The 12,525-nt window shown below is 37.7% G+C and overlaps 1 protein-coding gene across 19 annotated transcripts in view; it reads right to left on the bottom strand.

The window, feature by feature from the left end:
• Nucleotides 1-515: 515 nt before the first annotated feature.
• The window catches only part of CaMKII (Calcium/calmodulin-dependent protein kinase II), a 391,068-nt gene continuing 379,058 nt past the window's right edge, over nt 516-12,525 (bottom strand). For all 19 annotated transcript variants that reach the window (XM_071686261.1, XM_071686265.1, XM_071686262.1 and 16 more), the window contains 2 exons: nt 4,662-4,776; nt 516-4,475 (listed from right to left, as the gene is read on the bottom strand). In XM_071686261.1, the coding sequence (XP_071542362.1) occupies nt 4,346-4,475; nt 4,662-4,776 (245 nt within the window). In that variant the 3' untranslated portion in view covers nt 516-4,345. The remainder of the gene's footprint in view (nt 4,476-4,661; nt 4,777-12,525) is intronic.

Raw genomic sequence — 12,525 nt, 5'->3', positions numbered from 1 at the left:
TAATCCAGTGATGCCCTTTGACCATCTCTCCTACTCACATATGTATACTTATGCATATCTTTCTTTTTAAACCAGGTAATCCCAATCACCAGTCTTTTTTTCAGCACACAAATCCACAAGCTCTTCTCCATTTCCATTTACAACACTGAACGCCCCATGTACACCAATTATATCGTCTCACTCAGCTGCTCCTAAAACACTTGCCTTTCATGATCTTTCTTCTCATGAACAGGTGTATAGGCACTGATAATCATCCATCTCTCTCCATCCACTTTCTGTATTATTCAAATCATTCTAGAATTTACTTTCTTACACTCTATCACATACTCCCACAACTCCTGCTTGAGGAGTATTGCTATTCCTTCCATAGCTCTTGTCCTGAACATTTCTATCAGAGGTTACAGACATATTCATGGTTATCACTTATCAGAGGTTTCAGACTTAATCATGGTTATCTCATTTGAGAAATAGTAACGTTGTTAAAAGGTAAAATTTAGGTTATAGTAACACAAAAATTAACATTTCCAGAATTTATTTCCATGAAAGTTTCTTATTTTGTCTGAATTTCTTAGGGAAAATGATAAAGCACAAATGACACACAGAACAGCTTGTTTAAAATTTGTAACTGCAATTAAAGGCTTAGGTAAATCCAATTGTGATATAATCTATGAAAATTCGATGGAGTTCAACATTCTTTGTTCGAATACATTGACTACACAACACATGTGATCTTGTTAATGTCTTAAAATAGCTCATCTTAGGTCAAAAATCTATATGAAAAAATTAAGAAATAGCAGCTGGAGGGTAGCCAGCAACCATGTTCCGTCCCATGAGTATATCCACTTAAAAAGATCCAAACTCTTAGCCACCACCTGAGAGGTCATTTAAGCATAACTGTTCTTGAAATTGTCTACTTGTAAATTAATCTTATAATACAATATAGTCTGAAGGGTTTTCTAAGAATTTGGATAGTCCTGTTAAATTGAGGACGGCCATTTCTGGAGTTACCCTTCAACCTCACGCTTTCTGAGAACATGTGAGCCTGCCTTTCACAAAGCTCTTGAATAGATCAAACAACGAAATTCCTACCTACAGTGAAAAAAATTTGATCTTATAATCTAAGAGATAAATACTTGAAGCTGGCTTAGGAAAAGGCAGGGGTGGAAAATGGTACAGAAAACTGCAGGCAACAATACAACATACTTTTATGTAAACCATCAAATATGACATTTAATAAAAAGTAGAGTGATAATTCTTGTACACCATTATAGTACCATAACTTGCATTCATCTCATTTATGCCCAAATATTGAGACAGGATGGTCCAGTACACTATATTTATGTTCTTGTACAGTTTAGTTGCCAATCAATACTTGAGCAAAATCACACAACCGGGCACAAATAAGGACCAGTCACAAGCACCATGATGGCACAGAGTTGATCAAATCTGTCCACCCTAAACCCCGCCTAGTAGGGTGCTGTGCTGGTTTGCCTCTCACTCTCCACAAGTGGTGGCATCAGCAGCAATGGCAGCGGCGATGACGACAGGACAGTGTTGAACATGAGAAGACACCAACAGATTTGGCTTACAGTAACATGCATGATAGGTAGCAGTCTAGGGCCCAAGGTCTAGGAATCAGGGTCTGTTCCAAGGAGCTAAGTTCTAATCAGTGACCCATAACTGATATCCAAAACATCTTTAGACCTGATTCGGTGTCCAAGATCAAATCCATAAGTTTAAATTTAGGAGCTTTGGACTGATCCATGGTGTCAAGGTTCAGTCTCTGAGATACAGCTTAGATTTGAGAGCATGGGTCTGATCCAAGAAGCTAAATCTGATCCATGAACAGTTACTTTCATAATGAAGCTAAATCTTTTTCTATTTGGAGGCCATGATTTGACTGAAGAAGTTTATGTCTGATTAACAAACTTTGGGTTTATTCAGGAACTTGTCTGATTTTCATCAAGGGGTTCTTGCTTTATTCAAAAACCATTGGCTATTCCTTTAAGATATTATCTATAATGGGATTAGGGCTTAATTTAAGGAGTCAGAGGTTGCTCCATGAACCATTTTTGCATCCAAGAGACAAGGAGAAATTTAGGAGTGAAATGGCTAAGCTCAATAACAATTTGGGCTATAAGTAAACAGTAAGATTCTCTTTTCAGGAATCAGTTGTTCCTGAGAGCTGTAGTACATATTAAGAACTATTATGTCAGGCAAGGATTTTGTTAACAGCTGAAAACAATAGAAAATGAATTTGAGTGCCCTGCTTGGTTTAGATCAGGTTAGCAGTCCATTTGTAAAGTACAAAAAAGAGAAGCATTTCTGAAAACTGGGTAAGGGTCTTAATATCGTTATAGTAAGACTCTTAGCTTTGAAACAATATCTTCTACTGAAGTGAGGAAATGTATTAAGAAAACACTAATTTACTACACTTTTCAAGCTGCAACAAAATTATGGCACCAGCGTATGGAGATGATGCACATAAATATACCTATCATATGGAAATCTACAGACATATAAAACTTCCTTTCCAGTTCTTCAAACGGCTCACTGTTACAAATATAAAAATTCAAACAGAGCACAAAAGTGAATTGGGAATTATTCTTATCCTAGACTGACTGGGAAAGAAAAAAATTATATATATATATATATATATATATATATATATATATATATATATATATATATATATATATATATATATATATATTCTTTCTTTCATACTATTTGCCATTTCCCGCCTCAGCGAGGTAGCGTTAAGAACAGAGGACTGGGCCTCTGAGGAAACATCCTCACCCGGCCCCCTTCTCTGTTCCTTCCTTTGGAAAATTAAAAAAAAATGAGAGGGGAAAGAAAAAGTAAACAGTAAAGCAAATGACTAGACATACACCGGTCATCTCGCCTGCGTCGGGCCGGCCACTTTGTCACACCATTAAGCACCAGGCCATACACATGGAGTTTCACCTCTCAGCCATAGGTATGGATCATGAAGCGACTAAGTATCAGTATGAAAAGATGTGGGTATGTGGGTACACTCTGAGAATCCACTTTAATCCCTTAAATTTTGAGAAATGACATGTTTCGAACTTGCCATATACCCCACACTGATAAGCATATACAAACTGCATTAGGCAATATTTTTGGATAGGTATCTGAAAGTAAGCAGAAGTACATGACTTGCACCATGGTGCTTAAGGAAGATAACTAGAGAGAGTCCTCCTGTCACAAATGATGTTGGATAAACAACCAAAATCCACACAAAGGAATTTTAGGACAACAGTTTCATATGTAAGATTTTAATATAGCTTGACACTGAGCCTTTATTATCTACATTCTTTTATGCATTTCTTTTGTAGGCAGCTCACATATCAAAAGTTCTTTTGGCAGGATAAACATATACACACACACATACTTCCTTCCACACATACATTCATTATAAAGCCTGGAAATATATATATATATATATATATATATATATATATATATATATGCAGTTTTATTTATGAATGTATTTCAGATTTTGTCCAGTAATTTCAGGCATCCGGATTTTGATGATTTAGCCGACACGTACTTTAGCACTAGATAACTGAAGCAGTTCTTTTAACAACACTTGATGGGAAGATGATGATGAAGCTTCGACACTGACGCACTCAGCTTGTTATTCATCAGTTGCAATTTTTTCATCAAAAATGTCATCCACAGTTAATTCTTTACTCTCTTCATAGTTAATAGAACTAACTATCAGAAGCTGTGGCTTATGTGAATTGATTCTGTATATTAGGCAAATGTAAGATGCTTAGAAGAAATGCATTTCTACAGTATGTTCAGTAACATGATTTTTTTCTATCTAGCATCTGAGAAGTTCATGAGCCATAAATTGTGCACATATCACTGAAGAATTGTCCAACAAATAGAGTTTGTTTTAAATCTAAAATTATGCCACACATCTATTAATATACTCGGTAGCAATGGTACAATGGGAACATTCAGTCTTCAAAATATAGGCAACCATCAAGAAATCCAATGTGAATCCTGCATATCAAATGCTAACCTGTACCTAGAATACTAGGAATGAGGTTGACAATCTGCAGAACATATGGGGTTAGAACAGACACTTTTTGGTTCATCTTTAAGATAGTTCTCCCCAACATTTTAAAAACCACCTCAGGTCTCGAAGCACTTTGGTCCTTAGAAGATGGATGGCTATGTTGAGACCTGAACAGTGGTGAGGGAGATCTCAACATGTTTCCAACCCACAGCATTCCACAGAGGCTGATCTAACAACCTTACATTTCCTCTGTTTCCTTCGAGGGTAACGATCACCCTTAGTTATCCTTGAGTTTTACTTAGTACCCAGCGCAAAGGGGGATGAGGGGGACCCTGAACGATGGAAGTGCATACACTGCCATTTATGATCACGGCGTTGCCATACCCTCGTCTCCTCACTCTGTTGTGTGTGGGCCTGCCCATGCCTGAAAGTAAGTGGTACCTCCTTTACTGTCATATAAACAAATAGAATAAATAAAAGTTTTCTGTAGGTATGTATATATAAAGCACAACTGGAATTTACTGTAAAGACACAAAAGTACCCAGTTGTTATTAAACAACATCTATTAGAAGTAGCAAAGTTGTCTTCCAAGTGAATGATAATGACTTACTTGTCCATGTATTGGGTGAGACGGATATATGCAATACAGGCAGCATCATCTCCAAGAAGGTGCACATGAGGATTTAATATCATCGTGTTGACTGTTTTACAATTTTTCCCAAGTACTGCAAGTACAGATAGTTCATATAATTCATGTGAACACTCACCATGAAGTAACCATGATTCATTATAGATCCAGATCTAAGGATATGAACCAGAAAGAAAAATTGTATAAAATATATAACATATATTTCATGCTAGATTTAGTTTACATGTTTGTTTCCCAAATGCTGTGTGTTGGTTAAAAAACATTCATGGAACTACTATAAATGAACGCTTCTGAATATCGTTCATATCAGTCATACATTGATGTCAAAACTTTGAGGATTAAATTCAAATATTTCTGATTTGGGTACATCTTGCAGTTACTGAAAGTAGAGTTACCATTATCTCTAATATAACAAAATATTCTGAAGATCCTCATATGTCTAAATTTTTAAGTATAAATTTCATTCAATGTGCTTTTCATTTATTGTGATAGAACCCTGGATATATTCAGTGTGCCATATCCTATTGCTGAGAAGGCATGTTAGGATATACCTTTCCAGTTATTATCCAGGTTAGCAGTTCTCACACCCTTAAATCATTGCATTTCCACCTATTTTCTGAGTTTCCTCCACATACTCATCCTTTCAACTTCATATACAGTTACTGATTTTGTATCTATCCTTTCCTTATACCATATCAACTCACGACCATTCCAGCAACTTTTATATATCTGTTTTTCTGGTACTACCTCGCAGAAGCAGGGGGTAGCAATGCTGTTTCCTGTGGGGCGGGGTAGCACCAAGAATGGATGAAGGCAAGCAAATATATGTACATGTGTATTTATATGTATATGTCTGTGTATGTGTATGTATATGTATGTATATGTGCATGTATGGGCAAAACTCTTGCATTCACCTCCCTAACATAAACAAATTAAACAACCATGGAGACATCACACACCCCTGCTGCAAACCAACATTCACTGAGAACCAATCACTTTCCTCTCTTCCTACACGTACATGTATATCGCAAATTTACCTAATGGCGTCCTAGCTTTGTCTCTTCGATGTGTATCAACTGAGTTTTATTTCTCTCTTGTGTCTCCCCTGTTGATGTGATTATTACATGAAAGTGCACTTGGGAACTTATATATATATATATATATATATATATATATATATATATATATATATATATATATATATATATATATATATATATATACATATATATATATATATATATATATATCTTTTTCTTTCAAACTATTCGCCATTTCCCGCATTAGCGAGGTAGCGTTAAGAACAGAGGACTGAGCCTTTGAGGGACTACCCTCACCTGGCCCAATTCTCTGTTCTTTCTTTTGGAAAATTAAAAAAAAAACGAGAGGGGAGGATTTCCAGCCCCCCGCTCCCTCCCCTTTTAGTCGCCTTCTACGACACGCAGAGAATACGTGGGAAGTATTCTTGCTCCCCTATCCCCAGGGATAATATATATATATATATATATATATATATATATATATATATATATATATATATATATATATATATATATTGAGGACAATGTGTGGTGTGAGGTGGTTTGATCGAGTAAGTAATGTAAGGGTAAGAGAGATGTGTGGAAATAAAAAGAACGTGGTTGAGAGAGCAGAAGAGGGTGTTTTGAAATGGTTTGGGCACATGGAGAGAATGAGTGAGGAAAGATTGACCAAGAGGATATATGTGTCGGAGGTGGAGGGAACGAGGAGAAGTGGGAAACCAAATTGGAGGTGGAAAGATGGAGTGAAAAAGATTTTGAGTGATCGGGGCCTGAACATGCAGGAGGGTGAAAGGCGGGCAAGGAATAGAGTGAATTGGATCGATGTGGTATACCGGGGTTGATGTGCTGTCAGTGGATTGAATCAGGGCATGTGAAGCATCTGGGGTAAACCATGGAAAGTTGTGTGGGGCCTAGATGTTGAAAGGGAGCTGTGGTTTCGGGCATTATTGCATGACAGCTAGAGACTGAGTGTGAACGAATAGGGCCTTTGTTGTCTTTTCCTAGCACTACCTCGCACACATGAGGGGGAGGGGGATGGTATTCCATGTGTGGCGAGGTGGCGATGGGAATGAATAAAGGCAGACAGTGTGAATTGTGTGCATGGGTATATATGTATGTGTCTGTGTGTGTATATATATGTGTACATTGAGATGTATAGGTATGTATATTTGCGTGTGTGGACGTGTATGTATATACATGTGTATGGGGGTGGGTTGGGCCATTTCTTTCGTCTGTTTCCTTACGCTACCTCGCAAACGCGGGAGACAGCGACAAAGTATAATAAAAAAAAAATATATATATATATATATACATATATATACAACAATGTTGTATGGTTGCGAGGCGTGGACTATGGATAGAGTTGTGCGCAGGAGGATGGATGTGCTGGAAATGAGATGTTTGAGGACAATGTGTGGTGTGAGGTAGTTTGATCGAGTAAGTAACGTAAGGGTAAGAGAGATGTGTGGAAATAAAAAGAGCGTGGTTGAGAGAGCAGAAGAGGGTGTTTTGAAATGGTTCAGGCACATGGAGAGAATGAGTGAGGAAAGATTGACCAAGAGAATATATGTGTCGGAGGTGGAGGGAACGAGGAGAAGAGGGGGACCAAATTGGAGGTGGAAAGATGGAGTGAAAAAGATTTTGTGTGATCGGGGCCTGAACATGCAGGAGGGTGAAAGGAGGGCAAGGAATAGAGTGAATTGGAGCGATGTGGTATACCGGGGTTGACGTGCTGTCAGTGGATTGAAGCAGGGCATGTGAAGCGTCTGGGGTAAACCATGGAAAGCTGTGTTGGTATGTATATTTGCGTGTGTGGACGTATGTATATACATGTGTATGGGGGGGGTTTGGGCCATTTCTTTCGTCTGTTTCCTTGCGCTACCTCGCAAATGGGGTAAACCATGGAAAGCTGTGTAGGTATGTATATTTGCGTGTGTGGACGTATGTATATACATGTGTATGGGGGGGGTTTGGCCATTTCTTTAGTCTGTTTCCTTGCGCTACCTCGCAAATGCGGGAGACAGCGACAAAGTATAATAAATAAATAAAATATATATATATATATATATATATATATATATATATATATTTTTTTTTTTCTTTTCTTTTTCATACTATTCGCCATTTCCCGCGATAGCGAGGTAGCGTTAAGGACAGAGGACTGGGCCTTTGAGGGAATATCCTCACCTGGCCCCCTTCTCTGTTCCTTCTTTTGGAAAATTAAAAAAAAAACGAGAGGGGAGGATTTCCAGCCCCCACTCCCTTCCCTTTTAGTCGCCTTCTACGACACGCAGGGTATACGTGGGAAGTATTCTTTCTCCCCATTCCCCATAGATATATATCTGGGAGTGGATTTGGCAGCGGATGGAACCATGGAAGCGGAAATCAATCATAGGGTGGGGGAGGGGGCGAAAATTCTGGGAGCGTTGAAGAATGTGTGGAAGTCGAGAACATTATCTCGGAAAGCAAAAATGGGTATGTTTGAAGGAATAATGGTTCCAACAATGTTGTATGGTTGTGAGGCGTGGGCTATGGATAGAGTTGTGCGCAGAAGGGTGGATATGTTGGAAACGAGATGTTTGAGGACAATATATGGTGTGAGGTGGTTTGATCGAGTAAGTAGTAATAGGGTAAGAGAGATGTGTGGTAATAAAAAAAGTGTGGTTGAGAGAGCAGAAGAGGGTGTTTTGAAATGGTTTAGTCACATGGAGAGAATGAGTGACGAAAGATTGACAGAGAGGATATATGTGTCAGAAGTGAAGAGAATGAGGAGAAGTGGGAGACCAAATTGGAGGTGGAAAAATGGAGTGAAAAAGATTTTGAGTGATCGGGGCCTGAACATGCAGGACGGTGAAAGGCATGCAAGGAATAGAGTGAATTGGAATGATGTGGTATCCCTGGGTCGATGTGCTGTCAATGGATTGAACCAGGGCATGTGAAGCGTCTGGGGTAAACTATGGAAAGTTCTGTGGGGCCTGGATGTGGAAAGGGAGCTGTGCTTTCAGTGCATTATTACATGACAGCTAGAGACTGAGTGTGAACAAATGGGGCCTTTCTTGTCTTTTCCTAGCGCTACCTCGCACACATGAAGGGGGGAGGGGGTTGTTATTTCAAGTGTGGCGAGGTGGCGATGGGAATGAATAAAGGCAGACAGTATGAATTATGTACATGTGTATATATGTATATGTCTGTGTGTGGATATATATGTATACGTTGAGATGTATAGGTATGTATATTTGCGTGTGTGGACGTGTATGTATATACATGTGTATGTGGGTGGGTTGGGCCATTCTTTCGTCTGTTTCCTTGCGCTACCTCGCAAATGTGGGAAGCAGCGACAAAGCAAAATAAATAAAATAGATAATATATATATATATATATATATATATATATATATATATATATATATATATATATATATATATATATGAGTGGATGGGCCATTCTTTGTATGTTTCGTGGTGCTACCTCGCTGATCCGGGAAAGCAATTAAACATGATGATAATAATAAAAAACACACACATGCAGGTGCATCCCACAAATTCAAGACTCAAATCCAATTTTACCAGAAAAGTGGCTATTTGCATTAGTAAATCTATGAGTGAAAAATCTGTTGACACCTCTAAAAAAAAATATTAGTATTTGGAGTAGTCACATCAGATGTCTGGTGCTGCAGACCTCAGAGTTTACACTGGTATAGTACTGCACTATTCTGAGGTTTGTGATTCATTTTTTTCTTTTCCCTGATTTTACCCCTCATATGCATTTTCAGTGTCTTGTAACAGACCAGCAAGCAACCCTCAGCTTTCTTTGTGAAGCAAAATATAAACACATTTTGCTCAGAAAGTTGAATTATTAGAAACCTTAGATAGCTACATCCATTAAGAAGCTCTATGATGATTATGGTGTCTAAAGAAACAGAAAATATTATTTTTTTGCAGAAATGATATGCTCAAGAGTACGAGTAAGCATAAAACTCTGCATCAAGCTGTAAAGATCAATATTGCATATTAAGTTTTAAATGAGTGGTTTTGTCAGTGTAGGAGTTGAAGAGGTTGCTATATCTATCAAAGTTGTTTCTTAACGAACTAATAGAGAAAATCTGTAAACTTTCTCAAGGATGATAAAATAAGTCATTGCATACAAATGGTGGAGACTTTCTGCTTATCATGAAGCTGCTGAGGACTATGTTGTATTTTTTTGATGAGTTAGATAATGAAGAAAATTTGCCAGTGTCCTGTCACCCATGTAACTTAGGATGTATCACTTGCATAGGTGGAATGTTTTGTCAACTATAGAGGTTACATTCAAAGAGGACCATGTGGCTGTCAAAACATCATTTCTTAAGGTACTGGAATAGGCCTATGAGAAATAGGGTATTACGTAGGGTGAACATTGAGACACGTATCTTAAGTCCTAAAATGAACATTTCATGATTAAAAATAAGCATGTTGTACTCCAAAAAAATTTTGCACTCTTCATGGTCCACACTGTTGGTTCATTAACACTTAAATGCTTTACAGTACTTTTATGATATAAAAGGCAATCAAGTAAATCCACCTTTTCCTTGGTAAAGGGGACTTCATTTAGATACATGCTTCCATTCCAACAATGAAATTCCAGCTGAGTTGTAATGGAGGCATGAGATGCTTAAGGCTTCTTTATATAACAATTACATATGAGGTCTTCAGTTTCCTTTCTGCCATGGCATGGAAAGGACGTGACAATAGATAGCTAAGTGTAGATGACACTGAGCAGTATTTACTCATTAGTGATGAGGAGTTTAACTATCCAATGATAATCTGTTTGATCATGATGAAAAAGAAAGGACACAATATAAGAAAAGTGGTAAAAATCAAGACATTTGGGTGTGTAGCACTTTGAACTATCTCAGTAATATACTTCCACTAAGAGTATTTATTTCTCCTGTGCAATACTGAGATCTGTTTCACTTGTTTCTCTGTTGTTTTCTTATTCTCAAATGATATCCTTTCATTTTCTGAGAAATAGTTTTTCCCTTTATGTGAGAAACGCCCAATTTTCACAAGCATCAGGAAATTTGTACGTCTGCTTAAAGGGTAAACCCATTTACTGAACCTAGTACGTAAATGCCCCAGTACATTTTTTCCTGTTATTTGTGGCTTGGGCATATATGTAAATAATTCTTGTATTAGCTGCCTCTGCATCAAGTGGTATCACATGCACTGTTACCAGTAGCTACAGCCTAAATTTTTTCCATACACTGGTTAGTCTGTGCAGAGATGTAAAGGAAGCCTGTGCAAGATTTGCATCTTCATGTTTTGTAATTATTGTTGAAGCTGTGACTCTTTAAAGATAATAGATATTAAAGATGAAAACCCCTTAATAATTACTATTTTTTGACAAATGCACTTCCAAAAATACCACAAATCTCACTATGCATGTCTGACAGTACACTCAAAGTACCTCGTATGCCTGGCAGCTGAGCAGCATATGTTAAAGAGTTTGTAGCACATATAAACAACGTTTCGCTAGGTTGAGCTGCATATCAATTTATTCAAAAAATCAAGTGTTACTGGATTCTGCCTGCTTGTCGTTATGCTGTGAGTGAAAAGTCACCTTCAGTGTGGCTGTATCATTGTTAATAGAAAGGAGTACAGGTTTCATTGAGGAACTTCTCACTCCATAGGAGTCCATCACTTCCCTTCTATTGAAAGCAAAGCAATCTTGAAACTGCTGAAGCTCTTCAGTGAAAGAGGTCCTGAGATTATGTAATACTAATAAATTTAGAAAATTATTTTTATTCACAAAATTACGTAAAATTAGAAAATTATATTATTTTTTAGTTGTAATTACACATTTCTGGAAATACATATATTTAGAATACTTGAGAATATCCCAAATGTGTGCATACATTAGGTATTAGGACTGTCACAGTGAAAGGATTAATAAGGTTACATAGCCCATGCATCCAATAGATCTGTTTGTGCATAATCATTCTCATGACAGAGAATGATTCTGCACTAGATTTTGAGTGACATTTTCCAGAGCATTTAAGGGATTACAGGATGAAATGTGGCCCTCATCAATTGCTCTAGAAAATGTTACATAGAACCTGTTGCAGAATCATTAGTTCAGAATTTATTTTACAATGATTTTTCCTAAAGTTCAAAAGATTATATTCATATCAGTGGTTAGAGAAAAAGGAAGTGGAAGGTCAAAGGCTTAACCTGTGTTATTGTATCTTGCTAGCTGAAATGTATTTTCATCAATAGCCTGTGTTGTTGCATCTTGTTGCTTTAATCAATTTGTATAAATTCTTTTTTTTTTTTTTTTTTTGCCGCTGTCTCCCGCGTTTGTGAGGTAGCCCAAGGAAACAGACGAAAGAAATGGCCCAACCACCCCCATACACATGTATATACATACGTCCACACACGCAAATATACATACCTACACAGCTTTCCATGGTTTACCCCAGACGCTTCACATGCCCTGATTCAATCCACTGACAACACGTCAACCCCGGTATACCACATCGCTCCAATTCACTCTATTCCTTGCCCTCCTTTCACCCTCCTGCATGTTCAGGCCCCAATCACACAAAATCTTTTTCACTCCATCTTTCCACCTCCAATTTGGTCTCCCTCTTCTCCTCGTTCCCTCCACCTCCGACACATATATCCTCTTGGTCAATCTTTCCTTACTCATTCTCTCCATGTGCCCAAACCATTTCAAAACACCCTCTTCTGCTCTCTCAACCACGCTTTTTATTTCCACACATCTCTCTTACCCTTACGTTACTTACT

Source organism: Panulirus ornatus, chromosome 42 (genome assembly GCF_036320965.1).
Source record: "Panulirus ornatus isolate Po-2019 chromosome 42, ASM3632096v1, whole genome shotgun sequence".
NCBI lineage: Eukaryota > Metazoa > Arthropoda > Malacostraca > Decapoda > Palinuridae > Panulirus > Panulirus ornatus.
This window is presented reverse-complemented; position numbering and strand designations above follow the sequence as displayed.